The following is a 26455-nucleotide window of genomic DNA, read 5'->3' on the forward strand; positions in this document are numbered from 1 at the left end:
GGGGAGGGGGGCGGCCGTTCCTCGCGTTCCCATTGGCTCCCTGCCGGGCGCGCGGGACGCGGCGTGATGACGTCGGCCGCCCGGCGTCCCCCGTCCAAGATGGCCGCCGCCGCCGGCAGCGAGAGCGGCCGTTAGGACGTTCGTGAGGAGAAGGAGGCGGAGGAGGCCGAGGCGGCGGGTAGGCGGCGGAGGCGGGAGGAGGCCCGGCTTCGCCTCGGGAAGGGCGGCGCGGGGGGCCGGAGGGCGGCCCGGGGAGGACGACCGCGACGAAGGGCGGCGGGGGCTGAGGCGATGGCGGCGGCCCGGGGGGGAGGGGAGGCGAGGCTCCCCGGCCGTCCTACCCAGGCACCGCCGCCCATGTGCGGAGCGCTGCGCTAAGCGCTGCCCGCCCAAGGTTGCGCCTCAGGGACGGACGGGCCCTGCCCACGGCGGGCTGGCGGTGGAGGCCCCTTCCCTTCCCTTCCCTTCCCTTCCCTTCCCTTCCCTTCCCTTCCCTTCCCTTCCCTTCCCTTCCCTTCCCTCCCAGCCTGATCCTTCGCCCACCACAGGGACCCACCGGCCGGTCCTTCCTACTGATGGAGCGCCCACGATGTGCGGGGCGCTGCGCTAAGCGCCGCCGATGGACGGTTGGACCACAGAAAGAGACGATCCTTGCCCACAGCGGGGTCACGGTGGAGGCCCTTCCCTCCCGGCCGGGGCTTTCGGAGACCACAGGGACCCACCGGCCAGTCCTTCCTACTGATGGAGCGCCCACGATGTGCGGGGAGCCGCGCTAAGCGCCGCCGATGGACGGTTGGGCCTCAGATCCTGGCCCACAACGGGCTCGTAGTGGAGGCCCCTTCCCTTCCCTTCCCTTCCCTTCCCCCCCGGCCAGGGCTTTCGGGGATCACAGGGACCCACCGGCCAGTCCTTCCTATTGATTGAGCGCCCACGATGTGCGGAGCGCTGCGCCAAGCGCTGCCGATGGACGGTTGGGCCTCAGATCCTGGCCCACAACGGGCTCGTAGTGGAGGCCCCTTCCCTTCCCTCCCCTTCCCTCCCCTCCCCTCCCCTCCCCTCCCCTTCCCTTCCCTCCCCTTCCCTCCCAGCCTGATCCTTCGCCCACCACAGGGACCCACCAGCCGGTCCTTCCTATTGATTGAGCGCCCGCGATGTGCAGAGCGCTGCGCTAAGCGCCGCCAATGGACGGTGGGGCCTCAGATCGAGAAGCAGCGTGGCTCAGTGGAAAGAGCACGGGCTTGGGAGCCAGAGGTCATGGGTTCGAATCCCAGCTCTGCCACTTGTCAGCTGTGTGGCTGTGGGCAAGGCACAACTTCTCTGTGCCTCGGTTCCCTCATCTGTAAAATGGGAATGAAGATTGTGAGCCTCATGTGGGACAACCTGATTACCTTGTATACCCCAGCGCTTAGAACAGTGCTCTGCACATAGTAAGCGCTTAACAAATACCAACGTTTATTTTATTTTAGATCCTTGCTCACGGCGGCCTCGCAGTGGAGGCCCCTTCCCTTCCCCGCCCCCCCGGCCGGGGCTTTCGGGGTCCACAGGGACCAACCAGCCTAGTCCTTCCTATTGATTGAGCATCTGCGATGTGCGGAGCGCTGCGCCAAGCGCCGCCGATGGACGGTTGGGCCTCAGATCCTTGCCCACAACGGGCTGGCGGTGGAGGCCCCTTCCCTTCCCTCCCAGCCTGATCCTTCGCCCACCACAGGGACCCACCGGCCGGTCCTTCCTACTGATTGAACGCCCGCGATGTGCGGAGCGCTGCGCCAAGCGCCGCCGATGGACGGTTGGGCCTCAGATAGAGACCCTCCTTGCCTACAGCGGGCTCACAGCGGAAGCCCCTTCCCCCCCGGCCGGGACCTTCCGGGACGAACCGTCTGTCCCTTCCTATTTATTGGGCATCTGCGATGTGCGGAGCACTGCGCTAAGCGCTGCGATTGGACAGTGGGGCCACGGAGAGATACTCCCTGACCACAGCGGGCTCAGAGTGTAGGCCCTTCCCCCCCCGGCCTGGCCCCTTGGGGACGACAGGGACCAAACATCCAGTCCTTCCTATTTATTGAGCGCCTACGTTGTGCGGAGCGCTGCGCTAAGCGCCGCGAATGGACAGTTGGGCAACAGAGACCATCCCTGTCCACAGCGGGCTCACAGCGGAGGCCCCTTCCCTCCCGGCCTGACCCTTCGCCGACGACAGGGACCGACCATCCATTCAGTCCTATTTATTGAGCGCCGACTATGTGCGGAGCACTGCGCTAAGCGCTAGGAGTGGACAGCTGGGCCTCAGAAAGAGACGCTCCCTGCCCACAGCGGGCTCACCGCGTAGGCCCCTTCCCCTCTCCCCGGCCGGGACCTTCGGGGGTCAACAGGGACGTAGCATCTATTCCTTGCTATTTATTGAGCACCTACTATGTGCAGAGCACTGGACTGAGCGCTGGGAATGGACGTAGCATCGATTCCTATTTAGTGAGCACCTTCTATGTGCAGAGCACTGGACTGAGCGCTGGGAATGGACGTAGCATCTATTTCTATTTAGTGAGCACCTGCTATGTGCAGAGCACTGGACTGAGCGCTGGGAATGGACGTAGCATCTATTCCTTCCTATTGAGTGAGCACCTACTATGTGCAGAGCACTGGACTGAGCGCTGGGAATGGACATAGCATCTATTCCTTCCTATTTAGTGTTTGTTTGTTGGTATTTGTTAAGCGCTTACTATGGGCCGAGCCCTGTTCTAAGCGCTGGGGTAGACAGAGGGGAATCAGGTTGTCCCGCGTGGGGCTCACGGTCTTCATCCCCATTTTACAGATGAGGTCACTGAGGCACCGAGAAGTGAAGTGACTTGCCCACAGTCACACAGCTGACAAGTGGCCGAGCCGGGATTCGAACCCATGACCTCTGACTCCAAAGCCCGTGCTCTTTCCACTGAGTGAGCACCTGTTCTGTGCAGAGCACTGGACTGAGCGCTGGGAATGGACGTAGCATCTATTCCTTGCTATGTAGTGAGCACCTGCTATGTGCAGAGCACTGGACTGAGCGCTGGAAATGGACAGCTGGGCCACAGAGAGAGACCATCGCTGCCCCACAGCGGGCTCACAGCGTAGGCCCCTTCCCTCCCGGCCCGGACCTTCGAGGGCGACAGGGACCGACCATCCATCCATTCGTACTGATTGAGCGCCTGCTACGTGCAGAGCACTGCACTAAGCGCTGGGAACGGACGATACGGCAACAGATAGAGACGATCCCTGCCCCACAACGGGCTCCCAGTCTAAAAGGGGGAGACAGCAAAGCAAAACGAGTAGTCAGGCGTCAGTCCCATCAAACTAAATAAATAGAATCATGGATATATGTGCGTCGTTAATAAAATGAATAGAGTAATAAATTGGGGGGGGGGGGCGGATCATCCATTCAGTCGTATTTACTGAGCGCTTACTATGTGCAGAACACCGGTCTAAGTGCTTGGAATGGACAGTTAGAGAAGCAGCGTGGCTCAGTGGCAAGAGCCCGGGCTTGGGAGTCAGAGGTCATGGGTTCGAATCCCGGCCCTGCCACTTGTCAGCTGTGTGACCGTGGGCAAGTCACTTCACTTCTCTGGGCCTCAGTGACCTCATCTGTAAAATGGGGATGAAGACTGTGAGCCTCACATGGGACACCCTGATGCCCTTGTAGCTCCCCCAGCGCTTAGAACAGTGCTTGGCACAGAGTGAGCGCTTAACAAATACCAACATTATTATTATTATTCCAGTTGGGCAACAGAGACGATCCCTGCCCCACAGCGGGTCACAGTTAAGTTCCCTGCCCCCACCCCCGACCGGGCCCTTCGGGACAAGAAGGACGAACCATCCATTCAGTCGTATTTATTGAGTGCATACTGTGTGCAGAGCACTGTGCTAAGCGCTTGGAATGGACAGTTGGGCCACAGAGAGAAACGCTCCCTGCCCAACAACGGGCTCACAGTCTGAACAGGGATGGAGAGCGTGAGCGTGATGGAGAGCTGGGGGAAGCAGCGTGGCTCAGTGGCAAGAGCCCGGGCTTGGGAGTCAGAGGTCATGGGTTCGACTCCCGGCTCTGCCCCTTGTCAGCTGTGTGACTGTGGGCAAGTCACTTCACTTCTCTGGGCCTCAGTAACCTCATCTGTACCAGGGGGATTAACTGAGAGCCTAATGTGGGACAACCTGATGACCCTTATCTCCCCTAAGTGCTTAGAACAGTGCTCTGCACATAGTAAGCACTTAACAAATACCAACATTATTATTATTATTATTGGAGTGGACCTGGGCCTGGGGCCTTTCCTCACGGACACGGAGCCCCACCCGCCCCCCCTCCTTCTGCCTACCACGCCACGCTCAGTCTTGTGCCCGACACTGTGCGGACCGCTCAGAAGACCCATATTTACCAAGAGCTCACCGTCTGTGCGGAGCACTTGCGCTGGGCCGCTTGGGAGAGGACGCGTATTTAATGTTGGTATTTGTTAAGCGCTTACTATGTGCAGAGCACTGTTCTAAGCACTGGGGTAGACACCGGGGAATCAGGTTGTCCCACGTGGGGCTCACGGTCTTCATCCCCATTTTACAGATGAGGTAACTGAGGCCCCGAGAAGGGAAGTGGCTTGCCCACAGTCACACAGCTGACAAGGGGCAGAGCTGGGATTCGAACTCATGGCCTCTGACTCCAAAGCCCGGGCTTCTTCCACTGAGCCACGCTGCGAGACCTCGCCGTGTGCGCGGAGCACTGTGCCGAGCTCTTGGGAGAGGACCCGTGTTTAGGAAGAGCTCACCGTGGGCGGGGTGCTGAGCGCTTGGGAGAGGACGCGTATTGAGCGAGAGCTCGCCGGGTGTGCGGAGCATTGTGCTTAGCGCTTGGGAGAGGCCCCGTATTGAGGGAGAGCGCACCGTCGTGCGGAACACTGTACCGAGCGCCTGGGAGAGGACCTGTATTGAGCGAGACCTCGCCGTGCGTGCGGAGCGTTGTGCGGAGCGCTTGGGAGAGGCCCCGTATTGAGCGAGAGCTCACCGTGTGCAGAACACTGTACCGAGCGCCTGGGAGAGGACCTGTATTGAGCGAGACCTCGCCGTGCGTGCGGAGCACTGTGCCGAGCGCTTTATTGAGCGAGAGCTCACCGTGTGTGGGGAGCACTGTGCCGAGCGCTTGGGAGAGGACCCTAGAACGGAGTTGACAGACACGGTCCCCGCCCGAGCTTTCGTCCTTTCACTCGATCGTATTTATTGAGAGCTCGCTGGGTGCAGAGCACTGCGCAAAGCGCTCGAGGACACTAGAACAGCGTAACAGAGTTGGAAGACACGATCCCCACCCCAGCTTACAGTCTTTGACTCGGTCGCATTTCTCTAGCGCTTACTGTGTGTAAAGCACTCTGCTAAGCGCTTGGGAGAGGACGCCAGAACAACGTAAGAGAGTTGGGAGGCACGTTCCCTGCCAACGAGCTTACCTTCTTTCAGTCGATCGTATTTATTGAGCGGCGCTTACTTCGCGCGGAGCACTGTGCTGAGCTCTCGGTAGAGGACACTAGGACGCAAAGTCGGTAGGCGCTCTCTCTGCCCGAGCTCACGTTTTTTTCACTCGATCGTATTTGAGCGCTTACGTTGTATCAAGCACCGTGCTGAGCGCTCGGGAGAGTGCGCTGACAACAAGACAGTCGGTAGACACGTTCCTCGCCCCTTTACGTTCAGTCGACCGTTATGGAGCGTTTACTGTGTGCAGAGCACTCTGCTAAGCGCTTGGGAGAGTACACTACGGAGGTGGTAGGCAGGCCTCCTGCCTGCAAGCTCACAGTCTAGAGGAAGAGAACAGTCCAGAGTCAATCAATCGGTGGTATTTGTCGAGCACTTATTATGTGCAGGGTATTGTGCTAAGCGCTTGGGAGAGTTCGGTACAACAGAGTTGGCAGACCCGTGCCCTGCCCCCAAAGAGCTCAGGAGCTTCAGTGGCTTTCTCCCCCGCCTTGCTTTCTCTGGCATTTTGCAAGTCGGGCCCCGGCTTCCAACCGATCACCTTTAGGAAACTTCCCGAAATGGCATTGAGTGTGTTGGAGGCCGTGATGTAGGGTTTTGGGGTTTTTTTTTAACGATACTTGTTAAGCGCTTGCCTTCTCTCCTCTGTCTGTCGTCCGACCTCTCGCCCAAGCCCTGCCTCTGGCCTGCACCACCCTCCGTCTTCCGACCTGACAGGCGGTCCCTCTCCCCACTTTGAGAGCCTTATTAAAGGCACATCTCCTCCAACAGGCCGTCCCCGAATAAGTCCTCAGTGCCTCTCTACCTTTATTCATCCCTCCTTGGGCCCCACAGCACTTATGTACAGAGCGATAATTTATTTATATGAATGCGTGTCTCCCCCGCTGGGCTGTGAGGTCGTCGTGGGCAGGGGCTGTGCCTCCCAACTCTGACTTGTACTCTCCCAAGCACTTAGGAGAGTGCCCTGCACACAGTAAGCGCTCAATAAATACGATCGACTGTCAGACACTGTTCCAAGTGCTGGGGAAGGTACAAGTTAATTAGATCGAACACAGTTCCTGTCCCACATGGGGCTCACGGTCTAAGTAGGAGAGAGAATAGGCATTAAATCCCCATTTTACAGTTGAGGACGCTGAGAAAAGTTAAGTCCTTTGCCCAAAGCCACACGGCAAGCAGTTGGCAGAGTCAGGATTCGAACCCAGGTCTTCTGACGAACGATTTAGGTTTCCCAGTGATTGACAATCCCCGGCACCCTCCCCCTGCCTCTTCGTTAATTGATCTCAGCTAAAGCAGGTTGTGCCGCTCAGCTAAGTGGAACCAAAGGGCCGCTGCCATTTTACCCCCCAATGCCCTTGGGATTCCTTTGTCGTTTTAAAACTGGAAAGTAGAAAAATGTTAGGTGAGGGCTTTGAACTTTCAGTTTTTCATTTTCTTTCCCTAGAGCCTTTTGGCGTGTGTGTGTTGGGGGGGGCGGTTACCTTTTTTTTTTAAAAAAAGGTACTTTTCATTTTCAGTTAGAGCAAAATGAAGAAGCTTGCACTCTGCAATAGCCGAGAACGGTTCTGCCCTATCCCTGCAACTCCCTTGTTCACTTCGGAGTTACGTAATCGACCAAGTTGACTGTGTAACCAATAGAGGTTTTTCCTGAACGAGTATGAAAAGCTCCCAATTTGCTTAAATGAGCCAATCAGAATTTGGAGGATGCGGCCAGATGCTGCTTGTTTTACATATACAATTGCCGTGAGTCCAGTTAAGCCACTTGACGACGATGTAGAAATGAAGTTTGAATTTTAAAAAACGTAAGCTTGATATGAAAACCGTCGCAAAGTTTTACCTCGATGTATGGTTTCTGATCCTGGGAGGGGTAGCCTTTTTGCTGTATTCTCGTGTTTTTCAGAATCCCCCTAGAGAGAATGCGTTTTGGTGAATTACATTCAATGTGGCTTTTGAATTTGAGGAAAACTCCGCCTGATACTAATAAGTACACGGTATTTGTTAAGCACTTACTATATGCCGAGCACTGTTCTAAGCACCGGGGTAGCTATGGGGTAATCAGGTTGTCCCACATGGGGCTCACATTCTCAATCCCCATTTTATAATTGAGGTAACTGAGGCACAGAGAAGTTAAGTGACTTGCCCAAGGTCACACAGCAGACAAGTGATGGAGCTGGGATTAGAACCCATGTCCTCTGACTCCCAAGCCCGTGCTCTTTCCACCAAGCCACCTGGGCTCTGCTCCTCTTACCTAGAGAATATGTACTCATCCTGAGCCTAGCTGCTGGTCCAGTGGAAAATGCTCGGCTCTGGGATTCAGGAGCTTCTAGTCCAAGCTCTCTGAGAAGGGGAATTCTTCTGGGGCTAGACGGTAATGATAATTGTGATATTTGTTAAGTGTCTACTGTGTGCCAAGTACTGTTAAGCTTTGTCACACATACAAGATAATCAGGTCCCACACGGGGCTAACAGTTGATGGGGGAAGGAGAGCCGGTTTCGAAACCCCATTTTGCAGTTGAGGGAAAAGAGGCACCGAAGCTAAGTGGGGTCACACAGCAGGCAAGTGGCGGGGCTGCAATTAGAACCCAGGTCCTCTGACTCCCGGGCCCGGACCCGAGAAGCAGCGAGGCCTAGTGGAAAGAGCCCGGGGGTCTGAAAGTCAGAGGACTGGGATCGTCATCCCGGCTCCGCCATTTGCCTGCTGTGTGACCTGGGGCAACTCGGTTACCTGCTCCGTGCTTCTGTTCCCTCGCCTGCAAAATGGGGATTCAATACCTGTTCTCCCTCTCTTAGACTGTGAGCCCCATGTGGGTCCCGATGACCTTGTATCTACCCCGGCTCTTATTGCAGTGTGCCTGGCGCACAGTCCGTGCTTAACAAATACCACCATTATTATTTCCATTAGGTCACAGTGCTTCTCTAAGACCAAACATGGTGAAGGTTTCTGATCGAGGAATCACCTAATGGATCCCACGAAATATTGAGGCCCTCTGAAAAAGTCATCTGGCTTAATATGTACAGCAAAGAGTGCAGGCTGTGGCCCAGCTTCGGCACTGTGCTGCAGTCATTTTGGCTTCAGGACCTGTGTAGTTTGTTTTTTTCTTTTAAAAAAAAAAAACCACACTATTCTTTTCACTTTCCAATGAAATGTCCCCTGCCCATCTATTTGCTTGTCACGTTCCTTGGCCTGGCAGGGCCGAGCGAATGCAAGCAATTCCGCCGAACCGCCAGCACCGGGCCTTCTCTCAGATTCTCAGTCCTGGAGCTTCAAGCTCAAGGCTCGTCCGTCGTTCTTGACGAGGGACTGTATCATCACATTTGTCCTGTGTCTTTATTTTGTTGAAGCCAGTCAGTCTGGGAGATTTATTGAACTCTTATAATATTTGGGGCACTGTACTAAGTGCTTGGGAAAGTTCAGTACACAGAGGAGAAGCGATCCCTGTCCACGAGGAACTGAGAGTTTGGGATTTAACTTCAGGGGGTAAAAAGAAAATAAAGGTGGTAGTTTGGGGGAAGATTGACGTTTTTGATTTTCTTTTCCTTTTTTCCTTTAGGATTCAGTCGTTCTTGGAAAGCCTGTTAAGTAAGAACAAGTCTACTTCAATAAATGAAGGAGAATAAAGAAAATTCCAGCCCTTCTGTAACTTCGGCAAACCTGGACCACACAAAACCATGTTGGTACTGGGATAAGAAAGACTTGGCTCATACACCATCGCAGTTAGAAGGACTCGATCCAGCCACTGAGGCCCGGTACCGCCGAGAGGGTGCCAGGTTCATCTTTGATGTAGGAACACGTTTGGGGCTGTATCCTATTCGCCTTTGCGGTTTGATTTGGGGCAGGCCGCTTGATTCTGGGACCAAATTCAAAAGTCCAGACGGAGTTTATGGTTGACTAAAGTCCCGCGATATGCTTTTTATGTCCAAAACAGCGCTTCAAAACCCTTTGTAATAAAGTAGCTGGATGTTATAATAACAACTGTGATATCTGTTAAACGCTTACTAGGTGCCAGGCATTGTACTAAACGCCGTGCTAGATACAGGCAAATCAGGGTGCCACAATTCCTGCCCCACGTGGGGCTTCCCATCTTCGTCCCCATTTTACAGATGAGGTAACTGAGGCCCAGAGAAGTGAAGTGATTTGCCCAAGGTCACACAGTGGACCAGCAGCGGAGCTGGATAAGAACCCAGGTCCTTCTGGCTCCTAGGCCCGTGCTCTATCCCCTAGGCCATGCTGTTTACTTTGGCATTCACGGCAAAGTGTGTAGAGAAAAATGGTCACGGTTGGCTCATTTCTTCAGAGAACCGAAGGCATCCTCTTCATTCATTCATTCAATCATATTTATTGAGCACTTACTGTGTGCAGAGCACCGTAGTAAGCGCTTGGAAAGTACAATACGGCAGTAATCCTCTTAGTTTAGTGCTGATTGCTTTTTTAATTCCTCTACTGGAATCCTAATATTTCTGGGTGTGTCTCTTCTGATTGGGCAGGGTTTTTTGTGTAAGGTCTTTTTTTCCCCAGGTTAATTTTTTTGATTTGTGAATACAACCTCCAAAGACCCTTGGCTAAGATCCTTAACTAGATGACCAGACACTATGATACCCTGGCAACTGGAATAATTTATTTTCATCGCTTCTATATGTTTCATTCCTTCAAACAATTCCCAAGATATGTAAGTGTCGTGAGTTTTTATTGCATATCGTTTATGTGGTTTTTGTGCGCTGGTTGCTTGTGGGCCGTCGTCTTCCTCTCTAGCTTAAGAAGCAGTCCACGGTAAAACGGTAGCAAAATTTTAACATTTGAACCTTGGATCGGAACTGAACTTTGATTGAACCGAACTTGGGGAATCGAGTAGTACAGGGACTGAAGTGAATGTAAAATCAGGTTCAATTAAAGGTCAGTTAAGCATCGCGCTATCACTGAAGCCTGTGAGCTTGTTGTAGAAACTCAAATGGTCAAGGCAACAATCAATACAGATTGCATATGAACCAAGTTTTGGAAGGCAGAGTGACTCAATGTGAATCTTGCTTAGACCGTACTACCAGCGTTTTTTGCAGAGACCTGAAAGGCTGCACTTTTAGAATGGGTCGGGGGATAGATTAAATCTGTTGGGTTTTGATAGCCGATACTCTGCTAAGTGTAAAGGAATTCTTGAAGCCCAGCTTTCTTTTTGGGTGTGTGTTAGTCATTCCATTGAGCTCTGTGTGTTTTGGGGGATGTATCCAGGGAAATACTCGGAGTTTGGGGCCTTTTTCTATGCTGCAGAGACATCACATCCTTTCACTCAGAGTTTAATTTTTTTTCTTCTTTTAGGTGACTGGAGCTTGCTGTCTCTTTCTTGCCGGAAAAGTAGAAGAAACTCCAAAGAAATGCAAAGATATTATCAAAACAGCTCGTAGCTTATTGAACGATGTACAATTTGGCCAGTTTGGAGATGACCCAAAGGTAAGGACTTGCAGCTTGAATTTTCCTCCAAATTTGAGAAGACCAACCCCAAACGACCAGCTCACGGGGGCAGCCGGGGCCCTGGCTGGGCCAGATCCGTGGAAACGGGAAGGGTGGCCACCCTACCCGAGAGAGGACCGTGGAAAGGCCCTCCGCTGGGGCAGCCAGGGAGAATCTGGGAGTCTGAGGATCCCGGTCACCACGTTGAAGCAGCGGGGACAGTAAGACCGTACCTGATTATTTGGTGGTGACTGCCAGTGGTGATGCCGGGCCCGGGAGTGGGCTGCCCACAGGGGCCCATTAGCACCCTGAAGCGATCGTTTCTTGGCAGGCATCAGAAATGGTGTGTGCAGCAAAGTCACCTCAGGGCCTCCTTTTAAAGGAAGGCCAAAGCTCGGTGAAAATGAGGGTGTTCGTATTTCCCATAGAGGGAAGGGGTTAGCTTCATCTGACAGTGGCTTTTGATCCCTTTACAAGCTTGGAGTCGTGTTTCATTCTGACCCTGCTGCTGACTCATTTTCTAACCCTGGCTTAATTCGTCTCCTTTCCCTCATTTTATAGATAATGTAATTATGGTAACTATTGTCCCCGTATTCTGGCAGGTGGTATTGGATTTAAAAAATGATGGGTGAGCCTTTTGAAAACGTTTAAGCTAGAGGAACCGTGCACGTGCCTTTCGTCCGTAACTTACAGATACAAAGTAGTCGTGGTCCATTGTTTGGGGAATTTTGAACCTGTCGGAAATACACAGTATTAACCGTTGTGAATGCAATTTTAGCTGGCTGTTTTTTGTCCTCGGGTGAAGGTATCTTTACGTACTTCGTGGATTTTTACGCACTGTCGAGACACTACGCTTTTAGCGGGCGTTGCAGCTACGGTGGTGTCGGCAGATGTTTTGAATGTCAAGGGAGCGTCACCCTCCTGGTGGCCTCCTCCCTGTGAACAGAATTTCATTGAGTAATAGGAGACCATTTATAAATTTAGGGGGAGTTGAAGCTTTGAGAATAAATGTTTCCTAATGAGATCTAAAAATCCAGCTGAACTCTTCATGTAATTTTTTAGGGCTTCTATGGGTTTGTGTTTTTTTTCCTATATGGGAACGTACAACCTTTTGTCAAACGCAAATTTCTTCTCTGTCCTGTTTGGAATATTAATAGGGCTGTTTAAGTGTATTTCCATCATGATTTCAATGGGATAGTCTTTAAAAATAGCATATTGAGTATCTCTTATCCAAGTGCTCCAAATTTCGGTTAAAAAATCAAACTAATTTATAAAAACTGACATAAATGGATTTAGACCCCTTGCACAGCCCAGTTTTGTCTGATGTTAAACAAATAGGTCCTAAATGGAAAAGATTATTCCTTTTGTAATTTCTGGTGGTTTTCCACCACCTAGTCCAGAGCTGAACTCTCAGGTAAGTTACAAGCTAAATAATAATAATAATGTTGGCATTTGTTGAACGCTTACTATGTGCAGAACACTGTTCTAAGCACTGGGGTAGATACAGGGTAATCAGGTTGTCCCACGTGGGGCTCACAGTCTTAATCCCCATTTTACAGATAAGGGAACCGAGCCACAGAGAGGTTAAGTTACTTGCCCCCAATCACATAGCTGACAAGTGGCAGACCTGGGATACGAACCCATGACCTCTGACTCCCAAGCCTGGGCTCTTTCCACTGAGTCCAGTCTGCAACCTTGAATTTGTCATGATTGCTTCCAGTACTGAAAATAATGGAAAGCAGCGTGGCTTAGTAGAAAGATCACAGGCGTAGGAGTTAGAGGATCTGAGTTCTAATCCTGGCTCAGCCACATACCGACTATGTGACCTTGGATAAGCTACTTCACTGTGTGCCTCAGTTCCCTCTTCTGCAAAATTGGGATTGGATACCTGTTCTCCCTCCTACTTAAACTGTGACTCTTGTGGGCCCTGATTATCTCGTACTCACCACTGTGCTTAGTACAGTGCTTGGCACATAATAAGCACGTGTCAAATACCACAATTCTTAATATTCAGTTCTGATCTATAAGCCTCTCTAAACTTAAACTCAGTGATAAAGAATTTGGCCAAGCAGGTGATGGAGCCATTCAGTCCAGGGCTTTCCTGTGTGTAGACTACATCCTTTCTAGATGAAGGGCATGTCATGGTAAATATTTTAGCCTAAGAGGTGTAAACCACAAAGGTGAACACACAAAAATCACATTTGCATCAATTCCAGTGGTTCGTTTCAGTTTTCAAAGATGGTACTTAGAATAAATTCCTAATTTCCATCACCTTTCTTTGATTTGCCAGAAAACATGTAATTCTGTCACATAGTTAAAGTACAAATGAATTTTCAATCCTTCAACGTGAGCATTTAACTCTGTTTTTTTCAAAAGGTTAGAAAATATGAGCAGGGGGCATAAAGAGAAAATGTAATGGTTGAAATGAAAATACTAGAATAAAGACAAAGGAAATATAAAGCTCACTTTTTTCAGCTTTGTAAGTAACTCATTACTTGTGTGGATTGCTTGGCTTTTAGGAAGAAGTCATGGTCCTGGAGAGAATCTTATTGCAGACTATAAAGTTTGATTTACAGGTGGAACATCCTTACCAATTCCTTCTCAAATATGCAAAACAACTTAAAGGTAAAAGGGGGAAAAAAAACATTGTTGAATGGAACTTTATTATCGGGGATTCCGGTTTGGTCTTAGTGGTTTCGTGGTTAACTACAACGAATTAGTGGATTTTTCTAAGTGGCCACAATAGGGATGTGGACTTCCCTCTCGAGGCATTCCGAAAGGCTGGAAGTGGGGTGGGAAAGCATAAAGCAGGACAGGAACCTGGGATCTTTGGGGGTGGCCGGCCATTTTGACCTGAGGCGGCAATGAGGTGACTGCAGCCCAACTGCCAGAACTGGGGTGTAAGCTTCTGTTCCCCACCATCCCCCTGCCCCAGGAACTTCCCCCCATACCCTTACCATCCAGTGGAGAACAAAAGAGAAAAACGGGGGCACCCCAACCTGCCGGGGGGGAGCCTTGAGCAGCATCTAGCAACGGCAGTTTGGCTACTGCCAGAGACAAGTGTGTTTAAAGTAGCTTTTGATTTTTGTTTCCCCAGGTGACAAAAACAAAATTCAGAAACTGGTTCAGATGGCATGGACGTTCGTCAATGACAGGTTAAAAAAAAAAAAGCTTGCTCATATGTCTAAACGTATGATGTTCTCTGGAGCTCTCTTATTAGGGATTGATTTGGAAAGTCAAATGATACTTTTTTTTTGGCGGTGGAGAGGGATGACGCTTTTAAGAATGTTATAAAAACAGGTGCCTCCTTAGAATCAAAGCCCTAATCGTGCAAAAGTGGGTAGTTCTTACTACACTTTTATAGATACGAGAGGTCTATTAGTTAACATTTTGTTTGGATCAGCCCTAAACACTTCACCAAAAGGATTTCGGATGCCTTTTGAAGATGTCAGATAGTTACACGTTCATGTCTTTAAAGAACGACCGTGAAAAACAAGACACGATTTAAGGAAAAAAATCAAAGTGAATCATCCGGGCTGCGTGACAGCCCTAGACTTTTTTTGAAATCTTCAAATATAAGTTGTTTTTCCTCCGTTTTTGTTGAATTCAACGTTCTTGTTGAGTAACGTTTTACACAGACATATGCAGTCATAAATCTGTTGTAGTTGCCTAATGAAGCGTTTTCAATGTCTCTGATTTTCTAGCTTGTGTACCACGCTGTCGCTGCAGTGGGAGCCGGAGATCATAGCAGTAGCGGTTATGTATTTGGCAGGCCGTTTGTGTAAATTTGAAATACAGGAGTGGACATCAAAACCAATGTACAGGCGATGGTGGGAACAGTTTGTTCAAGATGTGCCAGTTGATGTTCTTGAAGGTAACCAAAATGTTTGCCCTTAATCTGCCAAATCATTCCTTTGCCGCTTAACTATGAATTCCAAAGGTACATTCTATGCCAACATAACCTTTCAAAAACCCCAAACACACCACTCTCCGTTCCGGTGACATCCTCTCTGTGCCTGTTCGGTCTCCTTTGACTTCAGAGAGCACTTTTTCCCGGATTAAGCGCTTAGTACTGTGCCGTGCACACAGTAAACCCTCAATACAAGTGATTGTTTCATCGACTGATTAGGCTTAGAGGTGTTGGGATGTGATTGAAATGGGCTGCAGGGTGATTGAAGTCGGTGGCCCATAAAGGACTCAGGGGAAAGGGTACTGGCCAAGCAATGTAGATCTTCCAAGGGATCGCTGAAGCGAAGTCTAAGCCCTCTGGTTCTCCTGTAGACATCTGTCATCAGATCCTGGATCTGTACTCCCAAGGGAAACAGCAGATGCCTCACCACACACCCCATCAACTTCAGCAGCCTCCGTCCCTCCAGTCCACACAAGTGCCACCAGTACAGCCACCTCTACAGCCTCAAGGTTCAGAACAGTCCCAGCCCCAACAGAAAGAGGCCCAGCAGCCAACACAGCAGCAGCAGCAAGCACAAGGCAAGAAACCGTCTCCCCAGCCCAGCCCGCCGAGGCAGGCCAAGCGATCCGTGGTAAGTTGAGCTGACCGAGCACGGGCCTGGGAGGCGGAGGGCCTGCCTTCTGATCGCGGCTCTGCCAGTTGGGGCTTGCCGTGTGACCTTGGCCGAGTCACTCGATCTCTCTGTGCCTCAAGTACCTCGTCTGCCAGAGTCCAACGTAGACTCTGAGCCCCATGGGGGACAGGGACTGTGTCCAACCTGTTAAACTTGTGTCTTCTCCAGGGTTTAGGGCAGTGATTGAGAAATAGTAAGAGCTTAACGAATACCGTGACAAATTATAAAAAGAACAAAAAACAAATCTCTGTATCACTCCCTGGTTTGGGTAGGGCTCCGTCAACTCACAGTCACCAGAATCCATCTTGTAGGGCTCTTCCCGTCGATGGTCTCATTCCAGTTCCAAGTGGGTTCAGGGCGACTTGCCCGTGTGCCTGGTTGGAAGCCTAAAGTTAATGAAGCGATTGAATCAATCTGCATTGAACGTGACTACATGCCTCCAGGGAACAGCGCAATATATGTAGCTGTTAGGACTTGTCTCTCTTCCCACCCGGGCCAGCCCTGAAGAAGGAATTAACCTGTTTTAAATCTAAACTAAAGTAACATTCTAATCAATGCATTAATCAAAGCACAGTTGATGAAAACTTTAAATTGAATATTGGATTGCTTCATCAGTCATCAAAACACGGCCGTTTGAAATTCAGTGTTTGGAAACTCAGTGGGCTTAGTTCAATGTGAGAAGAAACAAGTAAGAGAAGAGATGATTTTTTTCCCCAGATTTGTCTGACCTCTAATATTTGGTCCTTCTTAATGGTGGACATTTGGGGGTCGAATTTTTTTTTTTCCATTAAACCTGTAACTCTAGATTTCTTTTTAACATAAAACTTTTCTCTCCAAACAGGCTGTTTCTCCCAAGGAAGAGAACAAGGCAACAGGTAACTTCATTTTTGTTTTGCTATTTTGGTTTGTGACTTGACTGAATGAGAATTTGCTGCCTTTAATTAAGCAAAATCAATCTGTCTAAGATTGCTTCTGAATCTGTTGAAGATTTAGTCATTAGGTGGAATGAAACGATGGCCAGCATCAGCTGTGGTAATTGAAAAAGGAGCATTAGGGCCCCATGGGGACTCGAAGGTGGAAAACGAGATGGCCGAGGACCCCTGTGGTCGGACCGAGGTTGAGGCCGTGAACCCTAACCAGGAGTGTAGCCCATCGAAACTAAACTTTGGAGGAGGAGGAAAATGAAGACATTGAAGAGGTAGAGCAAACCCAATGCAGTTAGTGAACCACAGTTCAGTTCTGCTAAAGAGACTGAAGAAGGGGAACCCTCAGGACCAATTTGCTGCTGCTTCTCTTAGCCCTAGGCATAAGACCCGAAGGAGAGACCATCAGCTAATGGTTCACATGCCAACTTTTCCTTTGGAGGATGGCAGCGAAAAGCAAGCAAGGAGTTTATGGGGGATGAGGCCTGGGGTGGGACCCACTTCGAAGAGCTAATGGGGGCCAAAAGCCACCATTTGAGAGACGTTTTCTCCCCTAATCGCAACGTCTCGGGTCTTAGAGAGGTTATGAGAGAAGCAGCATGGCTCAGTGGAAAGAGCCCGGGCTTCGGAGTCAGAGGTCATGGGTTTGAATCCCGGCTCTGCCACTTGTCAGCTGTGTGACTGTGAGCAAGTCACTTAACCTCTCTGGGCCTCAGTTCCCTCATTTTTAAAATGGGGATTAACTGTGAGCCTCACGTGGGACAACCCGGTTACCCTGTATATGCCCCAGCACTTAGAACAGTGCTCTGCACATAGTAAGCGCTTAACAAATGCCAACATTATTATTATTATTATCAGAGACCGGGGTGAGCAAATCTTAGGAGGGCAGGTGGGTCCAGCTCAAAATTTGTAGGCGCCCCCCTCGGCTCCCCCGCGGAGTAGGTGCCTGCACTTGTGTAAAAGGCTAAGGTATCATCCTGCTAGCTGCTGCAAAGTCAAGATTTCCCAGATCCAAAGAAAAGGCAAACTTTTTTTGTCAAGTCTAGCTCTGAGTTGGGAATTTTCCCTAGATTGTATCAAATTCCAGAAGTACTCAGGAGACTCATTCACTTCATCAAGGAGTGACTGAAGGCACACTCCTGCTACTCCAAGAAGAGTCTCCCAAGGTAGTCAGGTGGGCCAAGGATAAGGGGAGTGAGCACCCAGCAGACTTGGAACAAGGGCAAGGCCTATGTTTATAGGGGGAGGTTGGCACTGCCCAGGTTACCACAGTGGAGAAAATAGAAGCGAGTGCTTGGGAGAGAAGGGCAGAAAGAGATTTCGGTTTTCAAATATTAAAAAAAAAAAAAAAAGAGGGTTTTAGATAATAAAATATTGACTTTTCATTAAATTTCAAAGTGTCCAGAAAAAGATCGTGCTTAAGCTTAATTACGCCTTTGGAAGGATCTTAACTTATCAAGCTTAAATTCCTTTCCGGCACAGAAGTTGAAATATTATTTTTCCACTTTTTTCTTCAGAACCCCCACCATCTAAAATCCCCAAAATTGAGACCTCACATCCACCAATTCCACCTGTACATCCACCTCCAGGTAAGTCTTATGTTTCAAAAAAATGATTCAAATTAAAAATTTCAGTGACACCCCCCCCCCCCCCGGAAAGTCTTTGTGCTATAGATTTTTATATGGCCAGCTGGCAGATTTACTCAGAAGAAGGAAGTAGGTTGCAATTGAACTTCAAAATCAAGATAATTGTTTTGTAAAATCAGATCCAAATGCCATCTCTGAAAAGTCAGTGGGCAGATCCTCTGTTGCAACTTTAAATTTTAGACAATCCCCTTCCCGATAGGCTGTCGTGATTATTTGACGGAAAAATGTCGTCGCGGCTCATCCTTTAGAACTTCTGTACTTGCCCATTCTAAACAACTCATAAGCCAGTCAGTGTCAGACAGGAATTTATTAAACAAAGGCTCGAGCAGCTCAACCCGGAGAGTCCCAGTAGTTAAACTTCCACCTGCAGTGTCGTTTTCTAGGAGATTGCCCTTTGAAAGGACTTGGATTTCCAACCCAGTAGAAGACTCTTAGGCCAGATTCTCATTGAACAGTTGTTGGATGGTCAGTCTCTTTCACCTGTCTCCAAGGGGGCATTTTGGTGACTGCCATTGGACAAGCAGGGCAGGAGCTAAGCAGTTTTAGAGGGTAAAGGTTTTGGTTTATCCTTGCAAGCTTTAACTCTGCCTGGCAAAATTATTTCTCCACCCTTATTGACATCCATTTCCATCACCCTCGCCAGTTGTTCCAGGCATTTAACTCGCTCCTCAGTCCCCCTGCCTCCTCCCCACCCCCAACCCTTGCCCCCAGTGACCTGGCCATCTACTTTACTAAGAACATTAACATTGTCAGGGCTGAGCTCCCTAATATCTCCCCTGTCCCTCTCCCTTCGGCCCCCTCTTCATCTCTCCCATCCTCCCCAGCAGTATCTCTAGAGATCTCCTGTCTCCTCTCAAAATCCACACCTCCTTTCAGAATCCACCCACTCTACCCATGCATCCAACCCCATTCCTTTGCACCTTACCAAAACTCTTGCCCTCTCCCTAACAGCCATCTTCAACTTTTTGCTTTCCAATGGCTTCTTCCGCTCTGCTTTCAAAGATGCCCGTGTCTCCCATATCCTAAAATAACCCTCCCTTGACCTCACCCACAGCACCCTCCAGTTATCGTCCCCATCTCCCTCCTACCGTTCCTCTCCAAACTCCTTGAGTGAGTTGTCTACACCTGCTGTCTCCAATTCCTCCCTTCCAGTTATCTCTCTGACCCCCTCCAATCTGGCTTCCGTCCCCTTCACAGAAACCGCCCTCTCAGAGGTCACCAGTACTTTCCTTCTTGCCAAATCGGACATCCTCTACTCCATCCTAATCCTCCTCGACCTCTCAGCTCCCTTTGACACGGTGGACCATCCCCTTCTGGAAACATTATCCTACCTTGGCTTCACTGACTCTGTCCTCTCCTGGTTCTCTTCTTATCTGGCCTTTCATTCTCAATCTTCCTTGCGGGCTTCTCTTCTGCCTCCCACCCCCTAATTGTGGGGTTCCCTCAAGGTTCAAGTCTGGGTCCCCTTCTATTGTGCATCTACACCCATTCGCTCGGAGAACTCATTCGCTCCCATGACTTCAACTAGTATCTCTATGTGAATGATACCCAAATCTCCATCTCCAGCCCTGATGTCTGTCTCTCTCTCTCTCTGTCTGCAGTCTAGCATTTCTTCCTGCCTTCAAGACATCTCTATTTGGATGTCCTCCCATCCCCTCAAGTTTAACGTATCCAAAACAGAGCTCCTTAACTTCCCACCCAAACCCTGTCCTCCTCCTGACTTTCCCATCACTGTAAACAGCACCACCATCCTTCCGGTCTCACAAGCCCGTCACCTTGGTGTTATCCTTGACTCCTCTCTCTCATTCAACCCACGTATTCAATCCATCGCTAACTCCTTCCTGTCGGTCCCACCTTCGCAGCATCACTAAAATCCACCCTTACCTCTCCATCCAGACTGCCACCACGTTGTTATAATCACTCATCCTACCTCACCTGGATCACTACATCAGCCTCCTTGCTGACCTCCCTACCTCCTGTCTTTACCCACTCCAGTCTATACTTCACTCTGCTGCCTTGATGATTTTTCTACAAAAATATTCAGGACATGTCACCCCCCTCCTTAAAAAACTCCAGGAGTTGCCCACCCACCTCCGCATCAAACAGGAACTCACCATTGGCTTTAAAGCACTCATTCACTTTGCCCCCTCCTACCTTGCTTTGCTACTCTCCTACTACAACCCAGCTATGCATTTTGCTCCTCTGATGCTGACCTTCTCACTGTGCCTCGATCTCGCCTATCTCTGGCCTGGACTGCCCTTCCTCCTCAAATCTGACTGACAATTATTCTCCCCCTCCTTCAAAGCCTGACTGAAGGCACATCTCCTCCAAGCGTCCTCCCCTCCCCACACCCCTTCCTCTTCTCCCACTCCCTTCTGCAACACCCTGATTTTGCTCCCTTTATTCTTCCCCCCTTCCCAGCCCCACAGCACTTATATAGGTATCTGTAACTTATCTGTATTAGTGTCTGTCTCTCCATCTAGACGGTAAGCTCACTGTGGGCAGCGAATGTGTCTGTCGATGTATTGCATTCACCCAAGCGCTTAGAACAGAGCTCTGCAAGCAGCGCTCAGTAAATACAGTTGAAAGAATGGTGAGCCGTGAGCTAGCAGCGTGGCCTAGTGGAAAGAGCGTGGGCCTGGGAGTCAGAGGTCATGGGTTCTAATTCCGGCTCTGCCACACGTGCGACCTTGGGCAAGTCACTTCACTTCTCCGTGCCTCAGTTCCCTCATCTGTAAAATGGGGATTAAGACTATGAACCCCTTGTGGGGCAGAGACTGTGTCCAAACTGAGTACCTGGCACATAGTAAGCGCTTAATACCGTAATTATTATTATTCACTGCTTCTGTGATCCGTCCCCCTAGAGACATTTGTAAGACCCACACCCTGAGACATTCAGATGTTTTTCTGTTGAAACTTGTTGGCTTGGCGGGGGGTGGGGGTGGGGGTTCAGAAATGATTCATCGTCTTAGCTTTCTAGCACCGAGTTAAGGGCTTTGCAATTTTGTGAATTTCAATTTTACAGTGGGTGTCCTCACCACGGGATGGCAGAACCAGGTGATGGGAGAAGTAGACAGAGCGAGACCACAGAGGCCGGGGGGGGGGGGGTGCTTTGAGCAATCACCTGGTTGGCTTGTTCTGACTAGGTATAGCGCACTACTTGAGCCCCAGAGTCGATATTTTGGCCAGGTTGGTCGGTTTGGGCCACCCACGGGGAGCAGCTCAACCAGGTATCAGCTCTGCCCTTCATTTCCTTTGAGCTGAGATCACCGAGCAGTGAGGAACCGGAAGCACGTTGTGTTCTCGAGGCCTCTCCTCAACTCAGTCCCCTGGCCTGAGTGAGATTGGGTTTCTCGGGGGCTGAAATCCCGGGGGACGGGCTCAGGGATGGTGCTCTCAGCCGGTCGGCCAGTGGGTGTGTCTGTAGCAGGTGGAGGGGACGGGGGTCTGTGTCCCTGGCTGTGCGCCTGTGAGAGAGCCCGCACTTGTCGGAGGCGAGGGGGCTCGGCCCTCCCACCCTCTAGGAAACATTCTCGCTGAGGCTCAAAGGCAGATCAGCCGCAGTTTGGATTAGCCCGATCCGATCATTTCTCGTGTCCCTTCACGGCCACTTGGGACCTGGGCATGAAGTCCCAACCGAAAAAACTGGGAAAGGCAGCCAAGGGGCCAGTTTGTCTCAGGGCCGGGGAAGCCGGGAGAGGCTCCTCCCAGTGTGGCGTGTTTGGGGCTTGTGCTGAGGGACCAGATGGTAGGTGTGGAAGGGGGTGCCAGACTGGCCGAGGTTCAGTCGTTCATATTTATTGAGTGCTTACGATGTGCAGAGGACTATACTAAGCACTTGGTAGAGTACAAAACAACAGGCACCCTCCCTGCCCACATCGAGCTTACGGTCGGCGAGCGCCTTCTGCCATTTTGGGCTGAGCCAGCCCCGGAAAAGCCGATCACCTGTCCGCCTCCCGTCTTTCAGTGACGGCTGTTTTGGATTGTTTCTCCTTTATAGAACGGAAGCCACCTCTGAGCGCCGCCGTGTCCCTGGGCGAGGGCGAGCAGACGGGCCCAGCGGAGGCCGGCGAGATGGCCAAGGTCCAGATCCCTCCGCCGGCCCACCCCGCCCCCGTGCACCAACCCCCGCCGCTCCCTCACCGCCCGCCGCCGCCCCCGCCGCCGCCCTCCAGCTACATAACGGGCATGTCCACCACCAACTCCTACATGTCGGGAGAGGGCTACCAGAGCCTGCAGTCCATGATGAAGACCGAGGGTCCGACCTACGGGGCCCTGCCCCCGGCATACGGACCGCCCGCCCACCTGCCGTACCATCCTCACGTGTACCCCCCCAACCCTCCGCCTCCGGTCCCGCCCCCGCCGCCCACGTCTTTCCCCCCGCCAAACCTGCCGCCGCCCACCCCGGGGTATCCCCCGCCGCCCACGTACAACCCCAACTTCCCACCCCCCCGGTTGCCGCCCACCCACGCGGTGCCCCCCCACCCCCCTCCGGGGCTGGGGCTGCCTCCGGCCAGCTACCCGCCTCCGACCGTGCCCCCCGGCGGCCAGCCCCCCGTCCCGCCGCCCATCCCCCCACCCGGGATGCCGCCGGTCGGCGGGCTGGGCCGGGCCGCTTGGATGAGATAACATGATGCCTCCTTTTTACTTTTTTTATTATAAAAAAAAAAATCACTTCCCTTCAAAGTGTAGTGGAAAAAGGCAAAATAGTCGAACAGCAGGGTACCTTGTGTAATGCTAGACAGATGCAGTTGGGAAAAGGAATGGGACGGTGAAAGCGAATTCTAGTGGACCTTCTTACAGCCTGGGTAATTGTGACATAAGACCGGCTTTTAGTGTAGCTATCGCAGAGCCAATTACGATCCAACTCACACACTCGATTTCAACTAAAGTCGTCTAAGTTGTTCCCGCACTGGATTACTTTATACTAGTGAAAATGTTATCCAGCCATATTGGCTCAATAGTATCAGTAAGGAGTAAATTTCCTTCTAGAAATCAGTGCCTACTTTTACTGGGAATTGTTTAAAGTCCAGTTCCATCAAAGTCAAAGCTCGATTTTCATTAAGTAATCCTCTCCAGTGACACTCGATGATGAAATTGTCCGAAGAACCACTCTCTTAATTTAATTGGTATCGACATTCCTTTGAAGTCATTTTTGAGGTGTTTGCCTTGCTGACATTTTGTTTTTGTTTTTGGAATGTACCTTGGAAAGTAATGTATGTTTACACCTATTTGCAAATTCCTGTACATAAAGATATATTTTTAAAGCGTGAATGTAACATCATACTGTGAATTCCACCTTGGTTACAAACGGGGCTGCTCCGGTCGGTTATCCAAATAAAATCAGTTCTGCTAAGGATATACATCTTTAGTTGTTGGGAAAGGAGGACAGACACGGGATGGGACTTTTAAGCCCAGGTGACCAAGGGTGGCTAACCTGCGGCGCTAGTTCCACCAAACCAGTGCTGTCCATTTGATGCTTTTGGCTTACGTGGAAGGGGTCGTCTTTTTTTTTTCCCCTTCTGATCCTCCTAAGTGCTCAGCACCCTCTAGGTGCTCAGATAGGATCGATCGGGCTAGTGAGTGGAGTGTCTGCTCGCTGGGGAGCTCAGTCTAGTGCTTGGGTGAGATTTGGGGATGCTCAACAGCCGTGGAGTGGAAATATTTTAGACCTGGGTTCTAATCCTGGCTCCACCACGTGTCTGTAATGTAACCTTGGGCAAGTCACTTCTCTGTGCCTCTTGGCTAATCTGGAAAATGGGATAAATCCTACTCTAAGCCCCATGGGGACAGTGACGTTCCAGCCTGATTAACTTGTATCTACCCCAGTGCTTTAGAACAGTGCCTGGCAAGAGTGAGCACTTAGCAAATACTATCATTTTTGTTGATAATAGCGATGATAATTACCCACTGAGCACTTGGGTGCCGTGCTGTATTCATGGCAATAGTTCCAAATGTATTTCAGCTTAAATGTGAGTTTCAGGGCAGGGGATGTATCTCCCAACTCTGTTACATGGTACTGTCCCAAGCAGTTGCAGTGCTTGGTACACGGTAAGCATTGGATAAATTTGATTGATTGAGGGATAGGGGCAGCACAGAGGTTCTAGGGATGGATGCAAAGGGACAGGTGAGAGAGATCTTTCCGGTTTCTTGCAACTCTTCCCTCTCCTTGAGCAGAAGAACAGCTTGGTTGTTTTCATCAACTTCCAGGAAAGTCCATCGTTAGACTGTTGCGTCCCATGGGTGTCAGTTTTAAAATTAAACACTGGTGACTTGATGTGGGTGTCCTTTTGTATTTGAAGAAGACACCACAGATGGTAAAGTTTAGCTGTGAGTGTGCGGGGGACCGAAAAGGCCAGTGTGGGATCCCCACCAGGCATACAAAAAGGCTGTCCCCTGTTGGAGTGGTGTGTTTGGTGGTTGCTTGGCCCGGCACTTAGTTTTCTTTGGCTTCTGTGTCTCCGTATCGTCCGTGCTATTTATTGAGCAGCCGAGCAGCTTGGCTTAGTGGTTAGAGCAAAGACCTGGGAGTCAGAAAGACCTGGGTTCTGATTCTGGCTCTGATTGTGCCCTTGGGCAAGTTACTTCACCTCTCTGCCTCAGTTACCTCATTTTAGGACTGTGAGACCTATGTGGGATTGGGACTCTTGATTAGCTTATATCTACCCCAGTGCTTAGGCAAGTACCATAATTATTATTACTATGTGCAGAGCATATACGAAGCTTTGCCTCAAAGACCCACACCCTTCTGGGTGACGGTACAATTTGGGATTTGTTTTTGTTTTTGGTTGTTTTTTTATGGTATTTAAATGCTTAGTCTGTGCCAGGCACTGTACTAAGTGCTGGGGAAGGTACAAACTAATCAGGTTGGAGACAGCCCCTGTCACATATGGGGCTCAGTCTTAATCCCTATTTTACAGATGAGCAAACTGAGGCACAGAAAAATGAAGCGATGACTTGCCCCAAATCGCACAGCCGACAAGTGGCTGAGTGGAACTAGAACGCAGGTACTTCTGACTCCCGGGCCCGTGCTCTATCCACTAGGCCACTCTACTTCTCGAGGAGGTAACCGAGGCACAAAGAAGTGAAGTGACTTACCCAGGGTCACAGCAGGCGAGTGGTAGAGCTGGCAGTCCTCTGACTCCCCAGCCTGTGCTCTATCCACTAGACATCCTCAATCCTTGACTCCTAGTTTACAGCAGCGAGGCATTGACCGAGGCTGTGCCTCACCGTGGCCTTAGAACACTTCCTCTACCCTCCTTGCATCTGGCTTCCCCATGTGGGTTCTCCATAGAACAGCTGCTTGGGTTTCCCGCCGTCGCTCCTCCTCACACATGCCACCTAACATAGCCGGGTTAAGGCGAGCATAGTTCTGATGGTAGGAGCCTGGTTACTTTCTAAAACGTCATTGTCTGGGATCTTGTCTTGCCATTTGATTCCACGTATGGCCTTAACGTGATGATGGTGGAACAGCTCAAGAAGCTTGATGAGGCACCCGTGTGGGATGGAGGCTTCACGACGTGGAGGAGGTTGGACACCACGACGGCTCGGGAGACCTTTAATTTGGACTGTAGCCTGATACCTCACGCCATACTCGTTTGTCAGCCCCCAAAGCCGTCCCGGCCTTCTTGATTCGGTTTTCTCTCACTTCCCTGTCAGTAACTGCATCATTGAGTGCCGCCCAGGTAACTGGAGACTTGAAAGTGATAGAATCTGAGATCGAAGGACTTGGGTCAGCCTTGCTCCTCTTCGATCTCTATAAGGGGGTACTGCTTATTGAAGACGGGAGCAATTGGTCACTGAAAACGAGAGATTTCTTTCAGGGAAATCCAGCAGAGAGGAGCACCTTAGCGTCTGTTGCCTGGAGGCGGGGGGCTGGCCCTAGTAATAAGAATTGTGGTATTTAAGCCCTTACTATGTGCCAAGGACTGTGCTAAGAGCTAGCACAGATTCAAGATAATGAGGTCCCACATGGGGCTCACAGTCAAGAACACACCGAATTCCCATTTTACAGATGAGGCAACAGGCCCAGAGAGGTGAAACGAATTGTCCAAGGACACCCGGCAGGCAAGTGGCAGGGCCGGGATTAGAACCCAGGCCCTCTGACTCCCAGGCCCGTGCTCCTTCCACTAGGCCATGCTCCTCTCAACCATTCAACTCAATTCTGTGCCTCTGGTAAAAGCTACCCCAAGAGGGCATTATTACGTAACCAAGGTTTGGATCCACAGCAGCTCACTTACAAAGAAGGTACTTTATTTCATTTAACCGAAAGTATACACTATCACAATCGTATTTCTTACTTCATCTTACTAAAATATTTCAAATCAATGTTTTTACCACACATTATCAAAATTCTATTTTTCCTCCCCCCAAAATCAAAGTGGTTCAATAAAATGTATAAAT

At 50.5% G+C, this 26455-nt stretch overlaps 1 protein-coding gene across 4 annotated transcripts; it reads left to right on the top strand.

Moving 5' to 3' along the window:
- The first annotated feature begins 64 nt into the window (after positions 1 to 64).
- Positions 65 to 23411, top strand: CCNK (cyclin K). 4 transcript variants are annotated; one of them, XM_029070378.2, is made up of 12 exons: positions 65 to 178; positions 7361 to 7451; positions 9012 to 9261; positions 10046 to 10127; positions 10769 to 10900; positions 13420 to 13525; positions 13998 to 14055; positions 14605 to 14774; positions 15182 to 15441; positions 16325 to 16358; positions 17924 to 17995; positions 22053 to 23411. In XM_029070378.2, exons 3-12 carry the CDS (start codon positions 9065 to 9067, stop codon positions 22679 to 22681), a joined length of 1740 nt encoding a protein of 579 aa, XP_028926211.1. In that variant the 5' UTR covers positions 65 to 178; positions 7361 to 7451; positions 9012 to 9064; the 3' UTR covers positions 22682 to 23411. The 4 variants fall into 4 exon arrangements, with proteins under 4 accessions (XP_028926211.1, XP_028926201.1, XP_039767930.1 ...); XM_039911996.1 differs by lacking the exon at positions 65 to 178 and adding an exon at positions 6983 to 7262; XM_029070368.2 differs by lacking the exon at positions 7361 to 7451.
- Positions 23412 to 26455: the final 3044 nt, after the last annotated feature.

Source organism: Ornithorhynchus anatinus, chromosome 1 (assembly GCF_004115215.2).
Source record: "Ornithorhynchus anatinus isolate Pmale09 chromosome 1, mOrnAna1.pri.v4, whole genome shotgun sequence".
Classification (NCBI taxonomy): Eukaryota; Metazoa; Chordata; class Mammalia; order Monotremata; family Ornithorhynchidae; genus Ornithorhynchus; species Ornithorhynchus anatinus.